The following is a 24,493-nucleotide window of genomic DNA, read 5'->3' as shown; positions in this document are numbered from 1 at the left end:
ATTGCTGGTGGCGGGGTTGAAAAACAAAATAAAATAAAATAAATGCGGACAGCATCACATACATTCTTCTGAACCCAAAGTAAGTTGCTAAAGCACTTGTGTTATGGAATTCAGATACAACGAAGGTACCATAAACACCCAGATCCGAGACAATGTAGAAATGTGAATTTTTACATACCGACTGGGGATCGAACCCGGGACCTCAGAGCTGGCGACACCCTGAAACCGGTGCGTACGCCACTCGACCACGGAGGTCGTCAACGGTCGACACCAGTCAAGTGCGAGTCCGATTCGCGAAAATTAGTGTTCTGTGCAACATAGCTAAAGAAAAACAAAAGAAACTACTGTTGCTTAAACTAGTTTTTTATTTATTTATATTGGTTGTTATAGTGGCAATAGAAATACACCATCTGTGAAAATGTCGACTATTTTAGCTTTGATCTCCACGCTTGCTAAGTTGCGATTCATATTTGAATATTTGGAATCCACAGTTTATCCCACGCTTGCTAAGTTGCGATTCATATTTGAATATTTGGAATCCAGTTTACCCCACGATGTTTTCTATACCGTTTGTCAAGATACAGGGTGTTATTTTTTTATTGCAAAAGAAAAAAAGCAATCTCGTTTTCGTGTTAAGGTAAAGCACCAAAAAGGCCAATGTTTATTATTTTGCCTACTATAATAGTTAATAGCTGCCTATAAAATGATTTTCGCTGTAAACATCGCGGCTAATAAAGCATTTTTATTGGTTCTCGTTTATTGTAAATTGCCGAGATTGAAAGTAAATTACTTTTTATTTGAGGATATAATGTTTCATGGTTTTGTTTTACAGGTTTTCAAATGCCTATATTTTTTTTTTACTTATACAGGTGGTTTAAATTTTTACAAGTGAAGTTTTGAATGTGGATTAATTTATGGACGTGGTTGTTAGATTTTCATGTGAATAATGAATAAAAATGAATATATCGTTGGTAATTAATAAAAATGGGTTTAAAAATCATCGGTTACTAAGTATTCGGGTATTAAAATTCAGACCCTTTTTTCCACGTGTTTTATATTTTCTACTTTATTTTATATCTGGTATGCATCAGTAGGCACTTTGTTCTTACACTACAGAGGTCACGCACTGCAATTGAAACACAACCCCCCTGCTCTTCTTATCCAAATGATGAAATTAAAAAATATCGGTCGTGGGTCAGATTTATATCCAACATATCGCGAAAAATACCTTTGATAAAAAACAAACTTAATTAAAATCACTCAATCCATTCGATAGCTATGATGCCATTACAGGCAAACACGTGAAACTTGTAACATCTCTCTTACGTCAGAGGCTAAACATTGTTTATAATGAAAGTAACATAAAACCTTGTTTTCAGCCGGAACTGTACAAGAACGAGTTGGTTCGCCAGTCGTCCACGGACAGCGCCGAGTTGGAGTTCTGCGGGAAACTGCACTTTGCTCTCAAATATGATCAGGAAGTCGAGGCTTTGGTGGTCAAGGTATGTTGAACTTGTTCTTAATATTTGATAAACTGTAATTCATAGAAGAATAATGAATATTTTCCCACGCTTTTTTTTTCTTTTTATGAACTCACTTTCTTGTTTGTTTGTTTGTATGTTTTTTGTTCGTCATTTCGGTTGGATTTTTGGAACCTAATATTGAAGCCCTTCCCGATAAGCTATCAGGCTGCAGTTTTTAGGGTAACTTCAAACCCGATGACAATGCAATTTACAACTAAAAACTGTAAAAAAAATAATTAAAAACATGATTATTTAGATTTTTTAAATCTATATCGCGACCCCGCGATATATACGCGTGAGTAAACTGTTGCATCATTTAATAATTGATGTGACGAAAGTAACAGTGATATACTCCCGTTAGTCGCCAAAAGCATGGCCTCTAGAAGCTAGCAGAATTCTTATTCTGCAGTGCTTAAATACCTACTTTTAAAACTTATAATAATGCATAGACCTAATACCGAATATTGAATCAAAAAAATATTTTATGTTTCATTTATTTAATAAAAAAGACTATTTCAAAATATTAGATCAAAAGTTTCAAAATAAATCAAAAGAAAGCGTCGTGCTTTGTACGGTTAAACATTTTGATGGAGGATAAAACGTCTTTATTCCTTGTCTGCAAAAACTTTAAAGAGCAAAAGAAAAAAAGGTAGCACTCAATCGTAAAACTTGAGACTTGACAAGAGCCGAAGGCGACTTGAACAAATGTACTTTAAGGCTCGTTTAGACCAGGCGAGTAATATTGCGCGAGTTGCAATACATTGTAAAGCTGAGCTGCAATGAAGAAATATATACTAAGAAATGTGATGTATATGTACTAATGCATCGTCACACACTGGACGCCGGAGGGAGGACATCGGCAACGAGGCCGTCCGCGACGAAGGTGGTGTGACGATCTAGTCAAATACGCGGGGCGCACGTGGCCGGAACTTGCACAAAATAGAGAAGTGTGGAAGAGAAAGGGGGAGGCCTTTGCCCAGCAGTGGGATCTAAAGCAGGCTACATAAAAAAAATAAAAAATAATATTATATAAAAAATATTAATGCATATTAATCACTCGCTCATCACACCAACATTTTTTTGGGTGGGAAGCAAACTTACCTGCGAGTACTAATCACTAGACAAGCAGGCCAGTTGAGTAATAATAATAGAGTTATGGAAGAAAGCACCGTCCTACTCGGGTAGAACACGGTCTCGCCCTTTTAAGAAGTGGCAGTAGGCCCTGTTTTATCATTAAGTATCAGATATATCATTCAGCTAATCCATAGAAATGTATAACAACTTCCATAATATTTCTTATGCTCCTTGACAGTAGTGTTTATTCTGCCGAGTCTTGTTTCAATTATATTATTTTGCAATATACACGGTGATTTTTTAGTCGTCTTACAAAAGGAGCCCAGTTCATGTATCCGACGTAAAATACCCCTAGGCGCGATTATTATTTTTTTATCATTGCCTAAGATAATAAGTATGAAGAAAAATTAAACAAGAGAAATCAGAAAATACTCTTAAAAATGATCAAAACGCCGCCGCCCGCGCCCCTCACCATTGTTAAAAGGCTCGGACCGCGCTCGCAACAGAGATGTATTTCTAAAAAACAACGAATTGCATCATAATATTGACTAAAAATTGCATTTTAAATTTATTCAAATCTCATAAATATCTATTTTTTATCATGAACGTGTTCTAGTCATTGGATACACGAACTGGGCTGCTTTTGTAAGACGACAAAAAATCACGGTGTATAATGCCACAAACGGACACGTCAAACTCACAACAACAATATTTTTACATCAGGGTCTGCTAATCGCCTTAAGACGATAAGGTACTTCATATCTGTATACTCATCATACTACCTAATATAAAGTATCATATTTAAGGCTTTTATGACGTCAATAGAACCTGTAATACGATAAATAGCACATTAATTTAAGCCCCAAATTAGGCTTATTACAAAAGCGCGAACGACGCTACAAAAGCCTTAATTGCCCAATTAAAACTAATTAACAAGTACAGGTACTTCATACAGATATTATCGTGAGAAATATTACCCTCTTTATCGCGTAATTACATACTAAGGATAATATGAACTTGTAGGGAACAAGAAACTATGTTTAATAAAAGTATTTTTTTCTTAACTCGATAAGTAAGCCACTTATATTACGTGGTACCTTTGCCTATTAACAAGTTCTTGTATGTTTATCATTCTATATGGATTTTTGTAACTCAATATCGAGGCACTTCCCGATAATAGCCGGCTGCAATTTTCAGGGTAGCTTATAGCCCGATGTCGAAGCAATTTAAATTTTGAAAAATTTTGTTTTTTTAAACTATATTTATAGTAAATATCGTGAGAATGATTTATCAATAAATGATGCAACGATCTATAAACATACACGCGTATTTATCGGAATTGCTCGACTAGTTTCTGAACCAAGCGAAGTTGTTAGTCATGAATAGGTGCGGCAGGGTAGCGACCCCGCCATAAGTAACCTTTTTTGGACACTAACGCTCGGAATGGATGAGGAAGGCGCAGGATATTGTGTCGTTTCGCAACTTGGGAGAGGCCTATGTCCAGCACTGGACCACGATAGGCTGAATGCTTGTCGCTGTTGATTGAACGCTGTCCAATTGTCGTGTCTTCATTTTGCCGATAATTATAATCACTAGCTTATTAGAAATAGTCCAGTACTGGGCAGAGACTTCTTCCCATATAAAGGAAATCTTAGGTTGAAGCTACCCCTACCACGTGGATAGAAAACTCAGTCAATGAACTGCCTTGATATACCAAATTCAAATTACAAGCCTTAACAAATTAAATGATATAAAGGACTAATTCAATATTGTTGAGGCCAATTTTGATAGATAACGAGGCTACTCACCCTTAGGCCGAAGACTGAAAACCACAGGCCACAGAAATGTTGTAAATTAATATTATTTATCGCTTTGTCCCTCAGAATTTATCTTAGACTAAATAAGTAAATTTTTGGGGTAAAAATTAATGAAATTAATATCTTTAAAATGATACTTTGTTAGAAATATGGTGGTTTTATTTACATGTATTTTACAATATTAATTTTGATACTATATAAGGACAATATTACAATAATAATTGGTTTATGATATTTATCAAAGAAATACATTTAAACGAAAAAGATAAATTATTCTTCACAAAAAAATACAAAATGAGTCCTTCGATTAAAACTTACGATGAAAACATTAGACATTTAAAAGCAAGCAGCAATAGGTTTTTATCAAAACACTAGCTGTTGCCCGCGACTTCGTCCCCGTGAGTAGAAGATATAAGTTATGATTTATACCTGCCGTGTTTTTTGTACATTTTCCATTGTATCTTCGCTCCTATTAGTCGCAGCGTGATGGTTTATAGCCTAAAGCCTTCCTCAATTAATGGTCTATTCAACACAAAAATACTTTTTCAATTTGGACCAGTAGTTCCTGAGATTAGCGCGTTCAAACAAACAGACAAACTTCAGCTTTATATATTAGTATGAATTTTCAACTTAGCTTAACTCAGTAAGAGTTACGTTATTCCTTAGAAGGTACGATACCCAAGAAAAGGCTTTACAATCAATCAAGGACTGTAAAAAAAAATATAACAATTGATGAGATGATCCAAAACCGATTACACAAAAATTGACTTTTAAATCGAGGCCAAAGAAAGAACTTATACAGCTTACTCTAGATTAAATGTTAAATATTTTTCTTGGAGGAAATCCGAAGTTTGAGAACTTAATTGAATTTTGCAAGGGGTCGTGACCTTTGCGTCGAGACATTGAACCCTATCAAATACACCTGACAATATACACAGGCTTATATCATCGCGTATATTTCGTGGAAGTCTGGTAAAGTTTATAGTTGTAAGTGGATGGTAAAATTTTGAGAGGTGCTTTGGAAAAATAGGCGTACTTTATGTCTCGTTTTCTTTTTGAATATAAGAGTTAGAATAACATAGAGGTTTCGAGAAGCCATCTTTACTCTATTTACTTAACAAAAGCTTATGTAATAATGAATCACCCTCTCGAAAGTTAGGTACTTTAAAAATAAACACAAGGAGTACGTTAACTTTTTGCATGGTTTATGGATATGGTATATCTTAAAAAGTGTATATAAATTTAATTTTAATTTAATTTGTATTTTTGAAGAGGCTAATATTCTTTTTGGTTACCTCTGCCGCGAAGAATGTATCTAAAGCTAAATTTATAACTACACCACATAAATTTTCAGTAGACGAAGACAGAAGCAACTGTATTACAATTTTCTGTGCCATATTTTTCCCACTGCAGGGCAAAGGCCTCCCTTAGGGTTTTCCACTCTGTTCGATCTATTGCTTTTTCCATACATTTTTGTGGTATGCATCCAGTTCTCCGCGCCATCTCATTCGGAGCCGTCCTCGTCACCGCTTTATGTCGGATCGAACCCATGCCATATGCTTTCCCCCTAATCGTCTGGATATTGATACAAAAAATGAGTAAAAACCTCCTTTCCTCTAGCAAACAGCTGATCCCAAAACAGACCGCACTAATTTGATTCCACTTCAAAATAATTGGTGTATGTCTGAGTACCTTTTATATATCAACCGGGTTAGGTAATTAATTAATTTATAGATAATAACTGCGTAGGAAACTGAAATACAGATAAAATGGTCTTTTGAAACACAAATTAATTCAATTAGTACTGGTAATTGGTACCACATAATATTTGTTGCTGAAGTCTTTCTGTATGTGACATAAAACGCCCTTTAGCCTTCAAAACTCTATTTTTTTACAATGTATCCTTATATCAGACTGGTTTTCTAGATTAGGAACTCCGGTTGAGTCTGAAACTAGTCGGGAAATTCCGATGAATCCGATGCATAATTTAAAAGTCTTTATGACTGACAAAAATGGATGTGTATATAGTCGTCACTAATTACTTAACGTCCAATCTGACAGTGACCCTCCCTCACAGTCACAGTGTAAGATGCTACCGCCACATCTTAAACTAGGAGTCTTGTCGCTGTGACAGCAAGACGGTAGCTAGCCGTGGCATCTCGCTTCCACAACGCAACAGTATCAGTAGGTTATTCGTCTTAACTTAATTAATAATTCGATTGGCGTGTTTTCAAGGTCACATAAAGTTGGGCGGAGGTTGTTTGCTATAAAAACTGATTACTTAATCTCACTGTTTTATTTCAAACAGTCAATAACTTTGTTTTGCTTGTATCGATAAATAAATTAAGGAATGTTTGGTTTCGGTCGCCGAAAGTTTGAACGCCGAAATATTCAGGCTTACGACTGTAATTCTTAAGTATTCTTTTGATTAAAAAAGCTATACAAAACATTTTACTTACTGAAATAGTAAAGCACTACGCTGGCTTAACGCAAAAGAAATCGTTACAGTCAAAAGTTCTAAGTTGTGTCTTAATTTTCGAATTCACGTTCTAGATAACATTTTACCACCTACTTTTACAAGCGTCAAAACCTCAAGAAAATTTCTTAAAACTATCGCTGTTTTGTAGACTTCAATGAGAAATATACAACGGTTATCTAGGCCAAGAATTAATTATGATCTGTACAGTTCACGAAAACGTCGCCAGCTCTTTCAGGTTCAGACAATACATAATAATTCTACGTCACTGTATTGATCTACATAGTATATTTTGTACATATTATCGTTAAATCATTGCGATAAAGGTTTTTTATTTTCTCTTAGAAACAACCACGTATTAGATTACATCGTATCTTGGAAATCAGACTCTCTTCAAAAGTTTCGTTACTAACTCTACCAAACTATAACTAGGGAAACTCGTGTCGAAGTACATATTTATCATGATCCTTGAAAACCACAAAATTTAAGAGAATCCTGAATTTCTGATACACGGCCGACCTACGTAACTATTTACTAAATATTATATCGGCCAGTTTGGGGAAATATATTATGTAACCACTTAATGTACCCAGAAAAGGATTACAAAGGTTCAGTTCGTTGTATTCAAACACTTTGGGTGTTATTAAGCTATGCTTTGAATCGCCTTTTACCACGTTATGTTGGGTCGGCTTCCGCTTACCGAATTTAGTTCTAAATCTTAGGCGACTTAATTTTACTGTTAGAATGGTCATGGATCGCATTTTATTAACCCTATAACTAGTTAATGATTGTGAGGCCGATCACCATATCTTGTGTCAAGCATCAGTAGTTTCAAATAGTTTTTCTTTTGGTGTACGATATTAAGTTAAAGCAGTTTGAAGGCAAAAAAATAACAGCCGATGGACTTTGTAGACGCATAGTAAATATTGTCCTTAAGCTTATGCTGTCTTAATCATTGTCAAGAAAAATGTAGAGACAAGCCTATATTCTAGAATTACACTTACCCAAGTGTTGTAAGCATACAGCTGTTAATATATATATATATTTTGTCCAGATCTTTGAAGCTCGTGATCTGCCGATTAAGGACGTGACTGGCAGCAGTGACCCTTACATCAAGGTGTTCCTCCTTCCTGATCGCAAGAAGAAGTTCCAGACTAAAGTTCATCGCAAGAACCTGAACCCTGTCTTCAATGAGACCTTCTTGTTCAGGTAAGGAAATGGCAACGGGAAATATGTGATTGAATTGGTTCAAACATCGCGATGGATGCACATGAAGGGTCGAAAAGGCAAATTAAGTAAAATGTTTTTAAACTCTCTCTTTGGAAAGCTCTTCTTCTTAAATCTGAAATCTTTGGAGGATAAGAGACCACTATTTTTACTGTTTAAGGAACTTATTCTGTGGTCTGTGAATTGTTGGAGAGCAGAGCTGAATTAACATGAGAACATGTTAGACCATATAGCGCCGTTGGCTAAAGAACACCTTCTTGCGCTACTTTGAACCTAGTGGTATCACTTTAGAGTTTTCAATATCGAAAATTTATGAAAAAGCTCTTCTATACGCAGTCCAATATTTCGTCAAGGTTGGTCGTCATTTTACCAAAATATTAGTTTTGTCAAGTGTCCAATTTCTCTAGTCAGAAGTCAGGTGCTCTTCAGCTGCGAGTAAATTGAGTTTGTAACCATACTTTACAACCATTTTGAGGTTAATAATATTTAACGTAAGAAGTTTAATTAATTTTTTGTGATATTAACATTTTCATCTTTTTTTTTATAAAAATGTTGAACGCCAAGAAAATTAATTATGAATTTAAAATTAATTCTTTTATACATATATCGTTGTTGTAAAACTTGGCAATTTTGTCTATTCCAAAAATAATGAGATATGAGATACCCAAAAAGTGCTAAAACGTTTAGGTACAGATAGTAGTTTACAAAGAGACATCGATTAATAAAAAAACCCGGTAGATTTTTAAAAGCATTTTCTAAGTTACGCCGTATTACTATTTAAAAAAAACTTTTATTAGTCCTTAGAAACTAGGTTTTCCCTGAAATCAAATTCTGAAGACTGAAGAACTTCGTCTCATTTCCATAATTACATCCGACCTTTAGAGGTGAATGAGCTTTAAGCATGTCCTAGATGACGAAAACCCTAATTTGAATGCAAAACAAATAAACTGCCTTAACTTTCGCCCATTTTTATTAAAAGTTGAGCGAAAGCCGGCCTGAAAAATGAAAAATTTCAAAGGTGATCCATAAATTTTGTTTCGGAAAACGAAAAAGAATTCCGACCAACATTTTGTGTATCGCTGTTTTTTGTATTTCGTAATTGTAAAAGGGTTTCCTCAATCTTCTTTTAGGTTGTTTTTCATTTATATTTCTTTACTCATCTTCGTGAGCCATTTCAATGTTTTCCTGCCAAAAGGATCAATCTTTTACGACAACTCATCTTGGTATTCCTATTTGCTTATACAATAATTTGACATCGAAAAGACATTGTCACTTAGGATATTAATATTAAATAAGCACTATTTGCTTACGACCGTGAGTTTCAAACACTCTTTCAAACATTTTTTTTATAAAGTTGGAAAATTTCATCTGATTTAAGATTTTTATCACTAGGTCATCTAAGCCTCTATTTTGAGTATGTTCTTAGGCCTATTAAAATACCCCTTATCAATATAAAATTACCTTTATAAACTTTCATGCAAAGGTTACTAACTCACTCATTACTCAAAACGCTATGTGTACCTACGCCTCTATCGTTTTTTCAACCACGTCTCTTCTCCCCAGCGTGCCCTACGAGGAACTCCGTCAGCGTTACATCCAGTTCTCCGTATACGACTTCGATCGGTTCAGCCGTCACGACCTGATTGGGCACGTCGTGCTCAAGGGACTCCTGGAGTCAGCTGATCTTCAACAAGAGATCGAATACACGATGAATATTCTGGCTGCGCCTCAGGTAAGACTCATTTAAAAGATATGGATTTTTATTGCCTTTTCACAGGGGAAAAAAACCTTTGCCAGGCAATAGGAAATTTACAGGGTATTACTATTGTTACTTATATATACCTATATAAGAATCCAGTTTTCCTAAATTTTTGCCCGGAAAAATCGATAAAACATCCTAATTTCGACATTTCAGTACCTTACAATTAATCATTGCAGTAATTGAATTTAGGTCGTCTTATAGACTGGTTGAACATAAAACAATCTGATTTGGCCTTAAGCGAAGCCCAAAATCCATTAATCATCCGATCTCCGAATAACGTTACTTTTATGTGATCCTTCTGGTCCTTCGAGTCCGATCTCAAGGACAAGGGATCGTTTATCATGCAGCCTTGAGGTGTTGCCATGAATATGAAACGGGTGACCTGATTTCAAGGGGATATTTGATGGGCCTTTATGGAATTTTGGCTTCCATTTTTTATTGTTTGAATCGTTTAAAACAAATGATTAAGTCTACTGTTGTAGATGGTAGTACTAGTATTAACGAAATTGAACCTAAACTGTGTGTCTCTGTGTTCAAAAGTAGATGTATTGAATTTAAATCAGTCATTACTTATTGATGAATATGTCTGCTGTTTCTTAATCTGTAATAAAATCTCCCATCGTTCAGTTAGGCTCACAACGAATTAAAGGTTATTTTGTATCACCATGTCTTCAGTATCATAATATCATCGCGATGTTTGTTATTCCTGACAATGACTGCAGTGAGATTTCCCTTCAATAGATTTTCATGATGACCTTTAAAGTTATCTATTATTAAACTAATCACGTTTTATTCCGCCTGTCAGATACGAGTCGTATTCTAAAACGCGTGACTCAGACACAGTCACGTGGGAAACTAGTTTATTTTATTATTATTTTTGGAATATTTTTTATAAGAAAATTGAATCGATATGGGCTTGAAATTGAAGAACTATTATCGTAAGATTTTATTATTTTGAATAGTTTTTTTACTACACATTGATTAAAGAAAAATATGGGCCCTGGGAATAGAAAAATTTCAAGATCATTTAAAAAATAATTCCCGGTTACTATTCAGTAATGTAGAGAAGTAGCGCTAATTATTTTTTGATGAGTTATTACTTATTTTCCAATTAATTTATAATGTTCGTTCAAGTTAAGATTTTGTTAAAAAGTAATGATTTCGAATTCAGTCTTTGGGTAAGCGATATTTAATTTGAAGTTTTATTGTTATTTGAGAAAGAGAATTGTACCAACAATTATTTGGCCACTGACCTCAGTCGTAGTATCTCTAAAAATCTTTAAATCTGAGACTTTAACTTGTTTCTTTTTATTATCTTTCCTTTGTATATTTTCAAGTTCTTTATTACCATATTGTTTGGATTAGAATCCCTCCTAATATCTTTCTTTGACTTCATAAGGCTCTCAAGTTAAGTGCTTAAATAAATAACGTCTAAGTATTTTTAGGAGTCTTTTCTATATCCAAGTTGAAGTTCCGTATTTTTGTCTGTCTTCCTCCGAGTTTGAAAATCTTTTTGGATGTTTTCATTGCTTGGCATCAATCGAAGCTTGACCGTGCATCGTTACTGCAGTATTCATGTGAACTTCGTCAATAACCTTGGTATCTATGTTTCGACTTTTTTCCTTTCTCTCGTAACACATTTCGGGTTTTAATCATAGTAATGGATGCAACTCACCGCAAGTTCGAAGTAACAGGTTTTAGATGCAAACATATGTATATGTTCGGATGCAAACATATATGTATGTTCGGATGCAAACATATATGTTCGGATACTTTTATGGAACCTGTGTCACTTAATAATCTAAAACGAATTAGTTTTATAAACAGTCTCCTTTAATATCTGAACTTTAAATAAGAAATTCTTTCTTTTAAATTTTCATGATAAAATATCTAGTGTGTTTCTACATAGACTAAGATCAATTTAATAACAACTTACCTAAATAACAAACTAAAGAGGCACAAAAATTACGTAGAAAATATAGACTATCAAAAACCTTCTTAATATAAACATCGCAAAGGCACAGGTGGTAAAAGTCCTTTTACATAATCACAAGTGGGCCATGTATCATTCAGTGACAGGTTAATTATTACGAAGCCGTACCCCAGTATCGTTACTCCCACACGAAAGAGAATCCAACAAAAAACTACACACAACTTGGATATTTTGAGTTGTTCCCTGTATAGAAGAGTAGATTCTTTGTGCTGACAGATGCTTTGGCTTTTTGTTTTGACTATTCTGTGTGAAAGATGGGTTACATTAGTGAAATGATTTGCGGGAGGTCAGATAGACAGTCTTCAGTGTAATACAATATATAGCTGTATTTGGTCGAACAGGAAACTGTCAGGGCTTGAAATAAAGCTGGAGCCGAAGAAAGAGTAGTATACTGTTTATGCACCTAAGCGACTAAAAGTGATTTTAAGCGAAATCACATAGAATAATATAATATTTTATTTTGTCAACAGGAGAAGAAGGATCTTGGGGAGTTGATGCTATCGCTGTGTTACCTGCCCACTGCTGGCCGGCTTACGGTCACTGTCATAAAAGCTCGAAACCTGAAAGCAATGGATATCAATGGATCTTCAGGTAAGCCAAAATGCTTGAATTATAACTGACTAAATACGAAAGATTCGTAGTTTACATTTTGTTGTGTGACTATGAACAAGAACAAAATTTTCTCTTTTATATGCGAATACACTTTTAAATTCGGTCTAGATTTGAAAACCAAATCCTGGTTATCTCATAGAGTAGGTTGAAAAAAAAACTCCGACGCCTGGGTTTTACCAACGCACATAGTAGTGAGAAACCATCTCGTTAATTGGAGTAGGCTAGCGAAGTAGACTTTTCCAATAGTGAAAGAATGTTTCAATTTTGACTCAGTTGAGTTGTTTTTTTGGGATTTTACACATTTTATAAACGGCTCTATTGCCAGAATTCCACAGAGCATTAAAATTGTCGCCATATTCTGCGAAACTAACTTTTTAATTGTAGACTGTGTTATGACATATGATGATGACTATGCATGATAGTGGTTTCTTAGGTGTACGCGAATGTTAAACATAAACCTATGAAACCACTATGTAACCCAGTACGGACTGGACATAGCAAAATGACTATGAATGAGTTTAATCTTGTCAAAAATATTTATAATTTGAAGGTATCTAATCGTGAATGCTACGTCAGAGGTCTTTAGTGGTTTTTTAGATTCTGGCACCAGGTTGTACATCAACCAAAAGATAAGAAAATCGATAACTACGTAATTGAAGGCGTCTGATACACTAATGCACTAACCATTACCGCTATAAGCTGATTTCCAATCTTTTTCTGTCAAAATATATAGCCTTCATAATCCACATATAAGACAATACAATACAATAAAAGCATATAACGATTCAAGTTACGTGAACGACGGAAATTTAAAAAGTTGTATCGCGAAGACATCGGCAGAATACTAATGCTCCTCCAGGGAACGGTATTTGGGCCAAACGATCCTCTGATGAACTTAGCAATAAACTGAAGTATTTTCTCAAGGACTTGTTTATTAAAGGTATTGGAAATTTTGTTTGCTGTTGATTGGATTTTATACAGAAATTGGAGAAATGGTTTTTAAGTAGCCGTTGCTCAATATCTCTTGAAAGTGCTTTGTTGTAAATCATTCAGATGAGGATAATTTTGATTGAAAACCTGAAACATGTTTCTATCCGAAAACTATGTTACCTTTCGTAAGATATTGTGTTATTACTGCATATTTTCTGTAAAAGGTAACAACGGAATATAACTTCTGACCAAATAGTATCTTGAAAAAAGTCTCCAAGCCGTCTCGGGTTTTCTAAGATAGTAATTTAAATCAATTATCTAGTTTTCACTAATCGCTTTATATTTTACGTCACTTTATTGGAACCCCAGTCGTTTATCAAGCTGCGATCGTCCGGGAATTAATTTTAAGATTGATTAATATCATTATATTTATTGAGAGATTAATGATCAGAGTTGTGATGACAAGGACCAATTTGTCATGAGTTTGTTATCGGCCGCACGCAGTTTAGTAACGATTTGTCAAATTTTCAATAGATATCATTAATTTTATAGAAAAGTATCTGCAAATATGATGCATTTTTTTTTGAAGATAGTTTGAAAATATAATTTACATAAAATAAATCAAGCTTTATCCATTTTTTTATTTAGCCATTACTGTCCCACTGCAGGGCAAAGGCCTCCCATAGGTTTTTCCACATACACATGGTCAAAAAAACATCTTATTGATGCTCTTTTGTTACGTAGGTACTTAAGTTGTTGCATACATTAAAGGAATTCCAACTGCCCTACTTCTTGCGTAATTTTCCACATGCATCTGCTGTCATGGCGTATAAATCTTATGTAGGAAAAATATAGCGCGGAAAGCCCGCGACCCATGTTGACAAAATATTAGTATCGGATAACTAATGAGGCACATACATTACTGTGAGTGCAGGGGATGAGTTTTATCACAGCATTATGTGGAAACCTTGGTTGTGCAAGTAGCGGAATATTTTATTTGCTTCCCTTGGCCTTGAGTTAGAGATCTGGGAGAAATTCTTCTTACCGGTATGCTACGACGCAATACGGGGAAGTGCAAATATTAATTTATACGTTTCAATGGCACATGCTATTGCGTGAAGTTAAGGAAAAATTTGTTTATAGTAGTAGTATATAAAGCAAAATATCAAAATACTTAATAATTAAATTAAAAAACAACAACTCTTGCAAAAGTACGAACGCTAACAGCTTCACAAATGTATCTCACCATAACGATGCAAAAGGAACACCTGAACATTACAATACAAATAAAATTATTGCTAATACATACATACAAAGAGCTTTTTACAATACAACCAGCGTTCACCGGTCTCGTGACGTCATAAAATCAACGATTCCCAATATCATTCCAAAAGTTGTTAAGGCCCAACGTGACTGTGTTACGAAATTTGCCGAAGTCTTCCGAATTTAACCGAAAGCAGCAAAAGGGAATGTAGAATGTAGGACAAACTACTGAACTTTTTATTAAGGGAGCTCTTAACGACCTTGGCTATAAAATCTGGACTAACGTAAAAAGTTTAACTGTAAGGAGGTTATAAATTACCTCGTATTTCTGACTGATCTTTAGGGAATTGTTTGAGTAATTTAAGGTTGTGTAAACAATTCGTTTTTTTCACGTTTTATCAAGAATTTTGTTGAGGAAATCTGATGATAAATTCTTACACGAAAGATTAATCAATTTTTGTTTATAAATGACAAGTTGAATCCCGCGGCTTTACTTGCTGTCAAGAAGAGTGAGGCATATCTGATTAATTGCGTATATAAAAAGGCGCTACAATTTTTTGTTTGTCTGAGGGTATACCACTTTCTCTTAGCGTAAGCCTGGCGCAGTTGGTATCTATGTAAAGCTGTATGCATAAGCTCATAATCAACACCATTGAGCGTCGACTCTCTTTTGCAACTGCTAGTAGTTTTAGGATGCCTTAATGGCTACGCACTCTTCTGAAAATCATATTATTACATTTGTTGAAAAAAGATGCCACTCTTATAGTGCACTGTGAAGTTTCTATAGCTGCAAGACTGTAAGACGTGGTGAACGGCCAGACCTGGTCTGTTAAGTTATTTCCTATAATTTTCTATTATATTGATACCTGAATTTCTATATATTGCATAGGTTTCTTTTTATGTAGCCACTGCAGCGCAGAACCCCTTCATTTTTTTTCGTTTTAGCCGGTCCGTGGCTTCATTACGTTTGTTTTCGTTTTATTCTTTATATTTTAATACCAGAATGCCTGTTTAGCACCACAAGTTTACAAATTAACAACAAACATTCTACAAGTGGCTCGAAAACAAACACCTGTTTAAATTTATTCCGACTAATTACTTAATTAGTGATTTCCCGGCATTCACACAAATGATGTTAATTAGAACGGACGGGTGGACGTGACGTTAGGCAATTCATTATAACGTTAATTTTGTTAAAGGCTTTTTTGTTTAATATTATTTTACTTTGAATGTTTAAGGGTTGAGTAATTGCTGTAGGTCTATTAATTTATTGTAGGAAATGAAGGGGAAATAGTTCATATTTCTTTCCTGGAAAAATTACTAGATAAAAAACTTTATGATAAAGCTCTATTCGTTATATTAAAATCTAAAAAAAAAATGAACACACGGTGATTTTTTAGTCGTCTTACAAAAGCAGCCCAGTACATGTATCCGACGTAAAATACCCATAGGCGCGATTATTATTTTTTTATCATCAACTTGAATAATAAGTACGAAGAAAAATTAAACAAGATAAATCTGAAATATACTCTTAAAAATGATAAAAACGCCGCCGCCTGCGCCCCTCACCATTGTTACAAGGCTCAATTTCATTTTAAATTTATTCAAGTCTCATAAATACCTATTTTTTATCATGAACGTGTTCTAGTTATTGGATACATGAACTGGGCTGCTTTTGTAAGACGACTAAAAATCACGGTGTATATATCCTTTCTGATATATTTTTTCTCTTAAAAATGTTACTCCATCTACCATTATCAAGTTTGGGTAATTGTCCATTTTGAAATCATAAATTAACTATAAGTTGGTATTTACGTCATAAAATCCCACGGAGTAACATAAAGGCACTCTTAGATATCAATGAAAAAAAACACTTTCAAAAATATCCAAAATAGGCCTTTCATAATCCGAATAAAATTTATTGAAAGCCTTAGATGTTAAAGACTTGTATTGAAATCATTTGTCAAAGTAACAAGGGTTGTGAATGCGACAGTTATGTGACTATCGATATCGATAAAGGATCAGTTCTTTAGAAAACTTCCATTTTATATAACGTCAATACATTTTATGTAAGATTAGTAAGGCTTGATTTTTAACGAGTTTTTGCTACGCTATATTTTAAAAAAGAACCGTGGTTAATACGTTTAACCACGGTACGGCCGGAATTTCCAATTCGATACTATTTTTGGTTTTCCACCAGTGGTACCTCTATGGTAAAAAAAAATGAAACGAAATTAGTTTAGAGCCATACGTTACTAATTACTAAAATCTTTAAAAACAGGGAACATTTTCTAAAGAACTGTAGTCAAGTCCATGTATAGAGAAAATCAACAACAGTCTACACCTTTGTACTATTAAGTTTTACATGTTCTAGAAGTTTGTTTTTATTTCTATCTTAATTTTATGTTTACTCCTAAGCTCCAATTTAATTTATAATTATTTTTTGTACTCAATTTCTAACAAGGTTATAAAATACAGTTTTGTATTTGTTTAAAAGTTAAATGATTGAAGAGAATAATTATATTTTTTTGGGCCCTTTCAATTGCAATAATACATGGCACAGATAAATAGAATATTCTTTATTGCATACTATATAAAAACAAGATTGGATACAAATAAATAGTTACATTGTGCCACAATGGGCAGTCTTATCGCTGAAAGCGATCTAATACAGACAACTTTTAGATGGACTAGATTCTGAAAGAGCAACAATTTACATACTATGTATAAAACGATACAGAGAAAAACCGACATATTAAGTAAGAGGAATTCTTACAAAGCAAATGCAAAACTAATCTTTGGTTCACTTTATCTCATTATCATAACAATAATAAATCTACTAACGTGTTATATTCCGCTTGAATAAGACTGGATGTTGGGGTTGGCACTGACATGAATAGGACCACCCTTTGCATTTGCATACGAATTTGTTACTGGCAAACTAGGATTTGTGCTGAGAATTCTTCTATAACTAGGATTTATGTAAAGAATTCTTCTATAATTTTGAGTCATTGTGTGAAAGGAAACGGTTGTAGAATAACTATGAATTTTCAAAAAAAATAAAGCGGGAATTGGACAAAGAAAAAAAATTAGATAAAATTGGAAACCCCCGATCATAAGTTTTAGTATTTATTAATTTAGCAGCAACATTGATTGTGAACAGTTTAGCCTTGTAGCTATCACTTTTCATAATTTACAGCCAAGTGACGAAAAGATAGACAGACAGTCCAGCCTTCGTAACAGGCCTCCGTTAACAACCAACTTACTTTACTTTAAAAACAATTGTACTGATATTTGGTTACCATGGAAACACACTTGGGACAAACCTTTGATGCCTTAACCTTTTAGTATTCTGTAAGAAATCGTAAGCGTTAAACCTTTTCTATTCAAGACCACCTATACAAAAAGTAAAAACGAATCAAGAATAGATGGGACGGTCATAGAATTACTTCAATTTAGAATAAAACGTCTTAGGCTTACAAAATATTATTAAACAGAGTGTTTTTGTGACGTCTGGTTTTATTTATAAATATCGTGCTTTATATTTATAAAGAAATTCTAAGAAAAAATAAAGTGAATTCTGAGAAAAACAAGGTTTCAGATATAAAATTATAGAAAGCCCAAACCAATTGGTCTCAAATAAAAATGTGCAATATAAATATAAAACATTTATACCGCAAATATTTTTTTTAGATTAAGATTTTTGCAGGGCACAAGCCACAAGAGTCTCTTTACATTATATGTAATCTTCCTCATCAACCCAGCCCATATTACCTTAAAAATGTTACATCTTTTCATCAAATTAGATTGGACAACGCATAGAAAAAAAACAAACAGTTGGAATTGTAACTTGTCTAACTTGTCTCGTCTGCTACCAGGTCTGAAAGTAAAATTACAATTATAATGATCCTCCACGCCCGCAATAATATTACTTTAAGAAGTTTCAGTAGACCTCCATTCCCGGATTAATTTTCTCCTCCATTACTAACCGTAGAAAATTATACTAAAAACAAACAATTTTCTCCCAAACAGACCCCTACGTAAAGATCTGCCTGATCTGCCAGGGCAAGCGCATCAAGAAGAAGAAGACGACTGTCAAGAAGAATACTCTGTCGCCCGTGTACAACGAGGCTCTTGTCTTCGACCTGCCCGCTGATAACGTCTATGACATCACTCTGCTTGTCAAAGTTATTGACTACGATAGGTAAGCATAAAACTTTTATTTCTGCTTGTACAAACACGCTATGCACGACGTCTTGCATGTTCGACTCCCGCGCTGGACAATCATTGGTGTGATCCAGGAATGCTTGTCTTGAGTCTGGGTGTCTTTTGCACGTGACTTGAATGTTTGTGAAATATCCTACCATACAAGGATTGAATAGCATAGCGCTTTTTTAAAACTCTCACCATTTAAAAAAAAATTGTACACAAGTTAAGAATTTTCTGCTGGCGACAGAAGTTAATAAAATCAAAACAAATGCTTTGGAAGCGGTTCAGGGTACCATAACCTAACCAATGCCAACTTCCACAATAAAAAAGTGCTTCTTAGTCTAATTTAAATAAATGATTATCAACCTCAGAATTATTTAACGTCCTGTCATTTAAATACGTCGCAATACGTTGTGTAAGATTACACATGTATAATATGCAAGCAACAGTATTGATCAAGGGGTCTACCACCACACTTTAAAGTAAGATTGTTGCAGTTGTGCAAGCAAGATGCCGCTCTACAACGCATCTCTCGCTGTCTCGCTTCAACGACTGCGATATTTTTACGTTAAGGTATATTGGTAGGAGGCAAGGCTTCATATTGAGTTTGCGGCTAGCTGGCAACCCAACAGATCATTTCATCTATCTTCGACAAACTAATATCATCGGAAGTTTGGTTAAGATTAAATGTATGCATATGCAGGCTAAATACAAACAAATTGTGTTTAGACAGTCCGATATTACATAGATAGTGTTATTGAAACTAAACGTTACCTTTGATTAAAAACAACTTTACTTTCGATTTTACAAAGACATTAATTTTCTAAATAATAAAATAACTAATGTAAACATATTATATTAATTTAAATGGTAGAGCTCTTCTATTGTAAATCGAACCGTAAGTTGAAACTGATTAACAGTCAACAAGTTAAAGGTTTGCGGACAATTTTTCTGCTCATCATAATACCAACATACAATTTTGCCACCAGGATTGGTCCCAACGAGCTGATTGGCTGCACAGCCATTGGCTCTACCTTGATTGGTATTGGCCGCGACCACTGGCTACAAATGTTGGACAACCCGCGCAAACCCGTCGCCCAGTGGTACCCACTCAACAAGAGTCCTCCTGCGAACATCACTCTACCCAGCAATGATGCTCAGAACTCAGGACTCAGCTGCTTAAATGGAAGGTAAGACTGTTTGATTGTAAGATATTGCTGTGCCGCACCGGGTTCATAATGGCTCTGTATTATTATATTTTTAAGACCATGTACATTATAATATCGATCGCAATAAATTATTGAGTATTGAGTCTTAACCAATCATTTTACAAAAAAAGGAGGTGCTCAATTCGTCTGTATTTTTTTCTTTCTCTTATTTTTAACACCTCAGAACTTCACGTGAAATATCTGTCATTTAGGTCCATCAAAATTTTTAACAAGTGACCAGTAGTTTGGTTGTTATTTTACGTTGTTCAAAGATTATACAACAGATTCTCGATGATACAACAGTTTTCTCAAGCTCATTTATCAGAATCGCCCGACTAGTTGGGAGCCAAACAGAGTTCTTAATCATAAGCTGAAGCGACGGCGGGGTCACAGGCCGAACTTTCTCGCAACCCCAATTGTAACTATTGTATCGAAATCCTTGTGAAGATATGTAAATGCTAAATAGGTCGTTATTCAACGCGAACCCAAACCTTTTGTAATATTTGTATTACATAATAGCATCAAAGTAGTAAATAGTACCTTTTTTAAATAAACTTTTACCATAAAAATATTGAAAACTGAGTCAGTTTGAAAGTGAATAAGCTGAGAGTTAAATTCGTTTAACTAAAGATCTAAATTTAGGTTTATCAGAAAATTATAAAAAACGGAAAAGAAAACTCTGATAATTAAAATGGAAACTTTTCAAGAGCAGGAAAAATAAGTCTATCAGGCAAAAATAGAACCACTTTCATACAATTAGTGCTCTTTCCTTAATAAAATTAACTGAGAGTCAATACTGTTTTATAGAAAATTTAATTATAAACCCATATTCAGGCTTCTTTCGCAAAGGAAGATGATGTAACCAACCTTAAGTGTAGTTAAAAGCATTTAGAAATTATTTCTGGTATGGCGTACCCTCGAAAGCAAAATGAACGCTCTTAATTTTGTTGATATTCTTTTTTCTTGTCAAAAATATTATCCATTTCATTCATTGGCATAAGAGCCTTCTTGACAATACAGGGTATGTTAATGAGGATCTTAAACATAATATAGTAACAGAGCTTATTTGTATCCGTTTTATCGTTTGTCATAGTAGCTGCTATGTTTCGAATTTTTAGAAATTTTAAGTCTCAATTTATTGTAAATGAAAATAAAAATGTTTTAAAATAAGATAAGAAGAAGGCACCAGTATAACAAATTTTATATCACATTTTTCAGTTTTGGGTTTAAAGTTTAACTTTTCCTTAACAATGTTTTTGACACTTCCGCTCATTTTTTTAACCTTCTCTAGCTGCGTATATTATATGTACAATCATTTAACATCATTGTTTGCATTTGTACATCTCATTAACATTAATTCAACTTCAATCCTCTCAAGACTTACCGTAATTTTAATCGTCTCAAGAAAGTTCTTTCGGAAAATCTTAAAAAAATGATATTCCCATTTAACAAAATGTTCTCTTACAGATGAAGAGATGGCGTAAAAATGACTGAAGAAACTACCATCAATTTATTGAAGGCTTGGACGTGAACAGGTATTCTCCTGATGCCAAATGCTTATAGTAATGTGATTATCATACGGTTGTAGGTCCCATTTACTGTAGCGAAGAGAATCAATGTTAACTGATATTGTGTAGAGAAAGAATAGAATAGATGTGTTGAAGTAGACGAAGAATTTATTCAATAGAAATTCTAATTGTTTATACATAGATGGTGTATTATTTGTAGGCGTAGTTTGGATATAACGTAATCATATCATTCATACATTTCTATACTATTTGTCTATACTTTATTAACCCTGTATTTTATCACGTTTATACAATATTTCTATTTACACCTCGGAACGCACACTTTGTATTCAAGACTTACTCACGTCATGAACATAATTATATAATTAAATATAAATGTTGTATAGTTGTTGTCTTTAACTTTAAGCGTGTTAACTGTCACATCTAACTCTTACTACTGCGTTTACGATTTGTTGAAAATGTATGAATGTTCCAAACATTCCTTTGTCGGACAATAATTTAGATTTCATTATTATATTGGTATTACGCGAAATATTAAAAGAGATACATAAAACGTTATTTTTCCACAGATAAAATCACACACGAAAATATAATTTGTTATCGTATATAAAGTATGTATTTTACATAAAAAAATTAAGATGAAAATGAAGCTTTAAATCGTGTTAAAATTAAAATATATCTAAAATAATATCAGTGTATTTAAAATATATATTATATTAATAAGTTTAAAATATATAAATGTGTTTTAATATAAATATTGGAGATTGATTTACAAGCTGTCCCTTGCAGCTTACGCTTGGTGTAGCCGATCGTATATTCATTGGCTTGTTTTAAATTGACATATTTATTACCAAAATTGGTGTATCGTACTACGAAAAAGAGAATATAAAAATTGTTTTATTCCGGACAATCCTTTGTCTCTTTCAATCGAATATAGCTTAACATAACTTCGATATTATCCAATTAAATTGCTATTTTTGCATAAAAGAGTTATATTGAAATTGAAAACCCATTTATGGATGTATACTTATATGGTACTTAAATATAAGATTAATGTTAAGATTAGATACTCTGTCGCCTGCTGTTTTCTACTGAGATTATATTTCGACACTCAATATCCGAGTGCTGGTACTATGAGCTGTTAAAGAGGGATAGAAGCTAGATGCTACGCGCAATATATAGCGCTGTTTCGCTTCCACAATGGCTTGTTTTAAGAGCTCAAAGTATAACCAAAGATTTCTTAAAAATGATATTTTTTAGACAAGTTCCAAAGATTAATCATTTACGTAGTCAGTTTGTATAAGATTCAGATATAAATTATTTGGTAAGAACGTGATATTTATGGAGTTACGGGTTTAATGATTTCGTAGATACAATATGTATATTAAAAATTAAATAAAAAAAGTTGTAGACATATCTGTGCGAATAGTCGTATTTTGCGGTTTTCAGTGTAGTTGGACCTGATATACAGAGGTCGTTGACTTTACTTCCCTTTTATGATAATACAGTCCTTAATACCTTGAGATAAAGTCCATATATTTCAAGCACTTAGAAGATGCATTTCTTTGACCGCACATGAGAAAGTTTTCAGTTTTGTCTGGGAATCCGTATTTACGAGCGTCTTCTTTGAGTCAATGAACTCTTTTATAAAATACTCTTCGGTGACAAAACATAATGATATTAAACTTTGAATTTACTTCATATTGTATTACGGAGTTTATAGAAAAGACAGTACAAGTACGGTTGAATGAGAGCTAATATTTTTGTATGAGACTAGGATACTTGTCGTAAACGTTACTAAGTCTTTATACTGTAAACTGTATAGATGTAAGTCAATGTAAGTACTTATACTGATTTATGAATAAAATGTTGACATTTTAATCAGCGTTTGATTTTACTAATGCTATTCAACCTATTTGAAAAACAGAACTCCATCACCTTGGATAAGATGTAAGAAAACCAGGCTCTTACCAGGAAAAACAAAATCAGTGTTTTCAGAGTCACCATGTCGAAAAAAAGAGAAAATTATATTTCTTCGTCCTTGAAGCCTACCGCCACGTCTTAAAGTAATATTATCGCAAGTGTGGAAGAGAGATGCTGCTCTACGCTTTTTATAGCGCTGTCAAGCTTTCACAACCATAATAATATATGTCACAACAATGCTGAATGTGGCATAGTTATATTTATTTATATTTTATATTATGTAACTGTTTTAGAAGTTTCATGTTGTGTTTGCCTGAAATAAGTGAATATTATTATAATATTACTTGAAGACATAGTGGTCTGGTGGCTCTGATCCTGAAAAAGATGTAGAGATGCGCTTATCTCTTACAAAACAAAACCAATCAGCGCATCTCTCCTTTTTAAATGAGACTAAACAAATGATTAAGAAAATAAAATTGAACATTGATTTGAAAAAGATACACTTTATTGGTGTTGTTGATAAAAAATTATTAGGTTTAAGTATTACATTTGCTTGAAAAGGAAAAAATGAGGTTTTTGCCCAGTAGTGGAATACGATGAGTTTAATGAAACAATTGATTACAGTCTGATGGCTATTTGGTATACAAAACGCAGTCTGTAAAAAACAATTGCGAGTGAAAATGCAAAACACGCTCGAATTGATTTTGAGAAAATGCGATTTTAAACATTTAGTGTTTATAAATCTGTTTAGCCTTGGATTCAATCTCAGGTTGCCCACCCATTTGATATTATTTAAGTCAAAACTTAAATCAGTATTTATCCATCCATAAAGAAAACAAGCATTGGTGAAGAAAACAATTCACAAAACTCAGATGAAATTACGTCATTTTAGATACAGTCGGGGAGGCCTATGTGCAGCAGTGGACTTATATGGACTGATGATGATG

The 24,493-nt window shown here is 33.7% G+C and overlaps 1 protein-coding gene across 1 annotated transcript in view; it reads left to right on the top strand.

The window, feature by feature from the left end:
* The window catches only part of LOC113499947 (synaptotagmin-10-like), a 94,250-nt gene extending 72,076 nt beyond the window's left edge, over positions 1–22,174 (top strand). The window contains exons 5-11 of the mRNA XM_026880556.1: positions 1,380–1,502; positions 7,945–8,099; positions 9,681–9,849; positions 12,343–12,463; positions 18,710–18,881; positions 19,876–20,076; positions 21,562–22,174. Of these exons, the coding sequence (XP_026736357.1) occupies positions 1,380–1,502; positions 7,945–8,099; positions 9,681–9,849; positions 12,343–12,463; positions 18,710–18,881; positions 19,876–20,076; positions 21,562–21,565 (945 nt within the window). The 3' untranslated portion in view covers positions 21,566–22,174. The remainder of the gene's footprint in view (positions 1–1,379; positions 1,503–7,944; positions 8,100–9,680; positions 9,850–12,342; positions 12,464–18,709; positions 18,882–19,875; positions 20,077–21,561) is intronic.
* The last annotated feature ends 2,319 nt before the right edge of the window (positions 22,175–24,493 follow it).

The sequence above is a fragment of the Trichoplusia ni genome, chromosome 13 (genome assembly GCF_003590095.1).
Source record: "Trichoplusia ni isolate ovarian cell line Hi5 chromosome 13, tn1, whole genome shotgun sequence".
Classification (NCBI taxonomy): Eukaryota; Metazoa; Arthropoda; class Insecta; order Lepidoptera; family Noctuidae; genus Trichoplusia; species Trichoplusia ni.
Note: the sequence above shows the minus strand (reverse complement) of the source record. Positions and strands in the feature narration are given on the sequence as shown.